The sequence below is a fragment of the Cornus florida genome, unplaced genomic scaffold (assembly GCF_030987335.1).
Source record: "Cornus florida cultivar Cherokee Brave unplaced genomic scaffold, ASM3098733v1 CherokeeBrave_3.0.0_Hap2_Chr01, whole genome shotgun sequence".
Taxonomy (NCBI): Eukaryota; Viridiplantae; Streptophyta; class Magnoliopsida; order Cornales; family Cornaceae; genus Cornus; species Cornus florida.
The window spans coordinates 109,320,454-109,327,793 of record NW_026775571.1 but is presented as its reverse complement, the minus strand read 5'-3'; the positions used below and the strand labels follow the sequence as shown (position 1 = coordinate 109,327,793).

Sequence of the window (7,340 nt, the reverse complement as noted above, 5' to 3'; positions counted from 1 at the left end):
ATTGAGCAGGGAGATAGGAAGAAAAACATAGCTTAAACAGGGAGAGATAAAACTAAATTGGACCGGGCTAGCGTTTGCAGAAGAATAAGAAGTTGCTGTCCTTTATATTATTATTATTATTTTTTTTTTTTTGCTTCTGCTCTTCTCCTATTTACTCCAGATTTTTTCCATTGTTTGAATTGTAATCTTGCAATGTTGTAGAAGCTTTTAAGTCAGTTTGTAGTGCAGTGGTAGAAGTCTTTTTCGCCCATTGTTTAACAAGTTTTGAATTAAACAAATTAGACTGACTACAGTAAACCAAAACCGTATTTGTCTACAGTATACCATAAACAAATTAGAAATTAATTATCTTAAGACTTACCCAAAGCCATGGTGAGAAGGCTATAAACAATTTGCTAACTACTGCCCCAAATTTGAATATTTGGAGCTGATGAATCCCTTCTCAAGCCTCCAAAAAAGATACAATATAAATAAGACTAAATATTTAATGGGGAATAAGTAGAATCAAAATTTACAAGTTTGGCATGCCGACAAGGAAAGGAAGGAAACATTTCTGTGATGGAGTTACTCCACCTTCTTTTCATCCCAAGCCTTCAAATGACCATTAATTTCTCAGAAATATTAGGAGAGGTTGCCAGAGAAGATGTCATTGAAACTGAAGAAGTAAAAACAAAACAAAAAATGACATGATTACTCTTTTCCACTGTTATACAACCTAGAATAGAATCAATCATATATTCATATTGAATAAAGATTTAAATCTCCATTCCATCACTCATTTTATATCCATCTAATGTTATTACATGAACTCAAATTAATAATGAAACAGTTAACCAAATAAAAATAAAAATACAGCGAAAAAATACTTTAACAAATTTCAATTACCAAAAAAACCAATAGAATTGCAGGGAAATTCTATTATGTGCGCTCCCATTCTGGAAACCCTTATCATCTACACAACTTCCAAGATCTACACCTCCATTTCTTTAACACCCTCATCTCTAATTAGAGTTAAGGGTTCCCCAATTTCATGAATATCCAGAAAGACATCTATGTCTATACAACCTGCATACACCTGAAACATCTAAAGTGCATCTAAATCTTCCTCTATCATCCTCTTTTCATTGGGTCAGAAGATAGATCTAGGAAATTATACCTACCAGTGTCTATAATACTAATGCCATGTGACCATGGCAGTGAACCAACAGAGTATGAAGAAACTCCATTTCTTAATTACTATGTCTTTCAATTTTCTTTAACTGTATTTCACTCTTTTTTTTTTTTTTTTTTTGGTTCTTTTTTAAAGAAATGATAAGACGGTTCTTACACTCATTCATTGTTCCTTCCATGATGGGCTCCACACACTTATATACATACACACACACACACACACACACATATATATATATATATATCCTTTATTAACTCTTGATGGATATATGTTCTTTTTTTTCTATTTTTTTTATTTTTTTTTATTTTTTTTGTGTACATTTAAGCAGTTACATGGATAAGTCTTGGATTCATCATCACACTAGGGGAAGTGTAAAGTATTTTGATGGCATACATGACTTCATTGATGTGGCTAGGCGTCATGCAGAAGTAGACGGTAGGTCCCGATGTCCATGTCGTCGTTGCAAAAATAGGACTTATCATCAAATTGAAGAAGTTAAGCAGCATCTCTTGAGAAATGGGATGGACAAGGGGTATACCAATTGGATATATCACGGGGAGGCTCGTCAAAGCAACAATAATGTTAATATTGATGCTAATGTCAGTAGGGAAAATGTCCACGATGAAGATGGAAATGTAGATAATGTGTTTGAATTGTTGGATAACATACAAATGGGAAACTTCACTAATGCACCACAACAAGAAGATTCGCCTGAAGTTGATGTTGGAGGAGGAAGCTTTGATAGATTGTTAAATGATGCACAATGTGAATTGTGGCCAGGTTGTGAAAAATACTCTAAGTTGTCAGCGATATTAAAGTTGTTCCATGTGAAGGTTACAAGCCGAATGAGCAACAAATCATTTGACATGATGCTTGATGCATTTAAGGATATGCTTCCCGATAATAATGTGTTACCAAAGTCTCATTACGAGACTAAAAGCTTGTTACGAGACTTGGGTCTCGGATATGATTGTATACATGCATGTAAACATGATTGTGTTCTATTTTGGAGGGAAAACGCAAGTAAAGAAAATTGTCCACAATGTGGTGAATCGAGGTATAAACCTCACGAAGGTAAGGGTAAGAAAATCCCTCAAAAGGTTCTCCGGCACTTCCCATTGAAATCAAGACTTCAACGGTTGTTTATGTCAAAGGATACAGCCTTAGATATGCGGTGGCATAAGGAGAAACGTGTGAAGGAGACAAATGAGTTAAGACATCCAGCTGATTCAAAAGCTTGGGAAGATTTTGATAGTAAGCATAGTTGGTTTGCTGCTGATCCTCGTAATGTTCGTGTTGGATTAGCAACTGATGGATTCAATCCATTTGGAAATATGAGCAATGCGTATAGTATGTGGCCTGTGATGATTGTGCCTTACAATTTGCCACCTTGGATATGTATGAAGGAGCCATATATATTTATGTCGTTGCTTATTCCTGGTCCAACATCGCCTGGTAATGATATTGATGTGTACATGCAACCTTTGGTTGAAGAGTTAAAAGAATTGTGGCGGGATGGTGTGATGACATATGACGCGTACAGTAAATGTAACTTTAAAATGCATGCGGCAATGATTTGGACCATTAGTGATTTTCCCGCCTATGCGATGGTATCTGGATGGATGACAAAGGGTTATCTAGCATGTCCGATTTGTAACAAAGAAACATGTTCTTGTTTTTTGAAACACGGACGTAAGATATGCTACTTGGGAAGTCGTATGTTTTTATCGTTAGATCACATTTTCAGAAACCATCACAAGCAATTTAATGGCAAAAGTGAAGACAAAGGGACACCAAAGCAGTTGACGGGTGATGATATTCTAGAACAACTTAACCTCATACCCGAGGTTAGTTTCGGAAAGGGGCCAAATAAAAAGAAGCGAACTCGTGAGGAATTTGAACTTAACTGGACGAAGAAGAGTATTTTCTTTGAACTACCTTACTGGAAGACCATTTTGTTGCGGCACAACCTGGATGTTATGCATATAGAGAAAAATATATGCGATAGTGTGTTGGGGACATTATTGGACATTGAAGGGAAAACTAAGGACACATTCAAAAGTCGGTTGGATTTAGAAGCAATGGGGATTAGAAAAGAACTCCACCTGAGACGTAATGGTGAAAAATTTGAGATGCCACAAGCGCGCTACACATTGTCAAAGAATAATAAAAGACAACTATGTGAATGGCTAAAATCAGTTAAGTTTCCAGATGGCTATGCATCGAACATAAGTCGGTGTGTGAATGTTAATAATTGTAAGATATCTGGATTGAAAAGTCATGATTCACACGTTCTCTTACAACGTCTCCTCCCTATTGCTATACGAGGATTCTTAAATTCAGATATTTGTAACACAATAGCTGAGCTTGGTTTATTCTTCAAGGAATTGTGTTGTCGAACTGTCAAAGTGGATGTCTTAGAGGCAATGGAAAAGGACATTGTTGTTATACTAAGTAAGTTAGAGATGATATTTCCTCCGTCATTTTTTGAGATTATGGTGCACTTGGCTCTGCATTTGCCGCGTGAAGCCATCATCGCAGGCCCTGCACAATATCGATGGATGTACCCGATTGAAAGGTGCTGTATATTTTTAGTAAACCAACATTTTTTTTTAACAAGTTTTATTAGTTTGTTATTAAATATTATTGGTTTGATTAACGGTTATGTAGATTTTTGCATACTCTCAAATTGTACGTCCGCAACAAAGCACGTCCGGAAGGGTCCATTGCGGAAGCTTACGTGGACGATGAGTGCCTCACATTTTGTTCAAAATTTCTTGGAGGGATTGAGACAAGGTTCAATAGAGAAGAAAGAAATAGTGAGGGGAACTACAACAATAATTGGTCCACATTTTATGATCTAAAGCAAGTGGTTCGACCGATAGGAGCACAAAGTTTGGACATATTGCCCCGTGCGGACATAGAGATGGCCCGATTGTACGTTTTACAGAATTGTGAAGATGTTTTGTCATATGAAGAGTAAGTAACTCATTGCATGTCATATCTTGTCAGTTTCTATGAATATATAGTGTATTTCTTAATACATGTATACAATTGTATCATTAACATAATGTAATTGTTTAGAAAACACAAGGTAGAACTTGAGAGAGAAAATCCGCGCAATGTTTCTCAAAGACATGCTAAAGAATATTCGAGGTGGTTCGAAACAAAAGTAAGTCCATTATGCACCTATTGTACTTAATTAAATAAAATTCGTTAATTTAATTAAAATGAACTGTCATTCATTTATTTAACACTACACTTCTTTTAATAGATAAAGGAAATGCGTCATCATCAAAAGGAAACAACTTGTGATGATCTGTATTCATTAGCGTGTGGACCTCAATGTCTAGTAAGTCGATATTCCGCGTGTATTGTAAATGGGATTAGGTTCCATACTAAGGAAAGGGAGCAAAATCGACGAACACAGAATAGTGGCGTGTTAGTGAAAGGAGAAGACCAAGATTACTATGGTGCCCTAACAGATATCATTGAGTTAAGATATCCTCTGGGTAGAAAAATTTTTCTTTTCAAATGTGATTGGTTCGACGTTAGGATTGGTACCGGTGTACATAAAGATACCTATTTCACAAGTGTAAATGTAGCCAGTAGAGCGTACAAAAATCAGCCGTTTGTGTTAGCAAATCAAGCATTGCAATGCTTCTATGTCAAAGACAATAAATTACAAGGGACGCGGGAGGTAGTTCAAGATATAACAAGTAGAAGCTCGTTTGATGTACCTGAAAAAGAGGGTGAAACAGGAGTATATGATGAAATGCTCAACACTACGGCATACCAAGAGAGCGAACCAAGCATCGTGGATGGAGTTGTTGAAGCGGACTTGGACATGGATCCATTCCCTTTGAACAGGGACGATTTGGAGGGTGAAACTCTTGATGCTGAAATGATTCAAAAATGTAGGGGTGAAGCAGCCATTAATGATGACTTTTGGGATGTTGAGAATGATGAAGCTCTTGACATTCAATATAGTTCAGATGAGGAACCAGAATTAATGTCTGAAGATGATACTGATATGGATGACATGTGAAGCTTTTTATTCTTGAGCATGTACCTCATTTTATTGTTTTATGATTAATACTTTAAGTGACCAGCTGAATTATATTACCGAGCTTTATCTTTTGAGTTACTTTTTGTTTAAATTTCTCTTTAAGTATTGTTTATGTGCTTCATTAATTTGCAGCTTTGATTTGGTTGACTAAATTAATTGTTATATTTGAGCATTTACTTTTTTTTTTTGGGTTTATGATTATATTTAATGTGATCTATTCAGTTATATTGCCTCTAATTATTGAATTTTTTATTCAATGGAATTATGTAAATATGAAATGATGACTCAGAATATATTTTGCATATGCTTGTTTATTTTGATTTAATTTCACTTGATTCTTCATATCAGCTTGTAAACTAAATTATGGACACCTCCGAGGAACCGATGCGTAGAGTTTTAAGGTCCCGCAGGGCTGAAACTGAGCAACCATCTACAAGTTCACCTCCTACACAACCAAGTGGATTAGGTGAAGATAGGAATTCAACAAATGAAAGAATGGAAGGTGATGGTAGTAATGAGCAGACAGGGCCACAACCAAGTGGAGGTAATTATGCTTCATCATTGATTAACCATAAGTTCTTTTGTAAAATGCCTACGCTTTAATTAAGATGATAAATTTTTTTTTCAGGTCCGATACGAAAAGGGCGTGGAAGAGCAAAAAATGAAGCCTTGCACAAAATTAATGAAAACAATTGGCCAGTTCCAGTTGAGTTTGGAGAGGGTTATATTAAACCTGTTGGTTTAAATAACAAATTATGGACGGCTGAGGTTGGCATTAATACACGAGATACCGAAGCCCTTCTAAAGTATAAAACGTGGAGGGATGTTCCAGATTTTGAGAAAGAGGTCTGCTATGACCATTTGAAGGTAATGATAACCATCATTTAATGCTTGTTTTGGTTAAAAAAAAATCAGAGATTACTGGTCCAATTGGTTACAAATTATAGCTTACTTTAATTTTACATTATAAAGGAGGTCTTTGGAGTGGATGCATACGCAAATGACATTGATTTTAAGCGAGTAAATATGGGAATTTCCAGCGCATTGAGGAAATATAGATATAAATTGAAGTGTCATTTTGAAGAGCATCTTCCGATTGAGAATGCACGCCGCCATCCTTACAATGGTATTGGTAATGCTGTTTGGGAAAAATTGTGTGATACGTGGATGTCACCTAAATTTCAGGTTCAATTTCTTAACTACTTGTTTTTACTATTTAATATAATAACTTCATTCACTAGTTATTTAGGTTTCCTAACTTGTAATATTGTTTGAATTACTACTTAGGAAATAAGTGCAAAAAACAAAGAAAATCGTTCCAAGAATGAGGTTCCACATTATTCTGGATCAATGTCCTTCGTCAGACGTTACGATGATTATGTGCGTAATATACGAAACAATAATTATAAATTTTTTATTTTATATTCTACGTTCTAAACCATATATTTGTCTAATAGTCACTATTACTTTGTACTATAGGTCAAACTCAAAGAAAGGCAGAGCCAAGAAGATGGGGACGGTGAAAGGGAAGAGGATCCTGCTATTCGTTTGTACAAGGACACACATTTTAAGGAACAAGGTGGATGGGCACATGAGAAAGCTAAGAGGAATTTTGTAAGTTAACTATAAGCTACCATGTTAGATTATGAAATTTGGATCTCATAATATTGTCCACATTGATTGATTGTGTTGGATTTGTAATTTATCTGTTTTGCATAGTTCAAATATGTGTCTTATATCTAGGGTATAAATCTGGAGATTTAATAACAACTCATGCCAAATAAATGTTCTATCCCCTTACATTCCATAACTCCAAGATACTTCAAGTCTAGAAACCCCTCACCATCTCTGTCTTGACTCACATTCTTTAAAATTTCCACTTCTACTAAATACATACATGAGATCTTTGGATGTATCATGAAAATTAATGAATCAGTCCATTAATTGGGGTTTCTTGAATTAAAACTTGTTTAGAGTAAAGATTAATTTTAATTAGGGTTTCGTCAATCTTGGTTGTGACTGAAAATTATACCTATAGCAGGAGAGAGAAGAGAGAGAATGGAATAGCTTGTAAATGGAAGCCTCACTTTGCTCTAACAA

General features: G+C 35.3%; 1 protein-coding gene and 1 long non-coding RNA gene across 2 annotated transcripts; both read left to right on the top strand.

Moving 5' to 3' along the window:
* The first annotated feature begins 1,503 nt into the window (after nucleotides 1–1,503).
* LOC132280389 (uncharacterized) lies at nucleotides 1,504–5,219 on the top strand. The gene is made up of 4 exons (XM_059782435.1): nucleotides 1,504–3,749; nucleotides 3,842–4,150; nucleotides 4,256–4,343; nucleotides 4,446–5,219. The coding sequence occupies exons 1-4, from the start codon at nucleotides 1,504–1,506 to the stop codon at nucleotides 5,217–5,219; spliced, it is 3,417 nt and encodes a 1,138-aa protein (XP_059638418.1).
* A 537-nt stretch (nucleotides 5,220–5,756) lies between these two features.
* On the top strand, nucleotides 5,757–6,272 carry LOC132313375 (uncharacterized). The gene is made up of 3 exons (XR_009483421.1): nucleotides 5,757–5,784; nucleotides 5,869–6,107; nucleotides 6,213–6,272. It is a non-coding gene; the product is annotated as an uncharacterized LOC132313375 (long non-coding RNA).
* The last annotated feature ends 1,068 nt before the right edge of the window (nucleotides 6,273–7,340 follow it).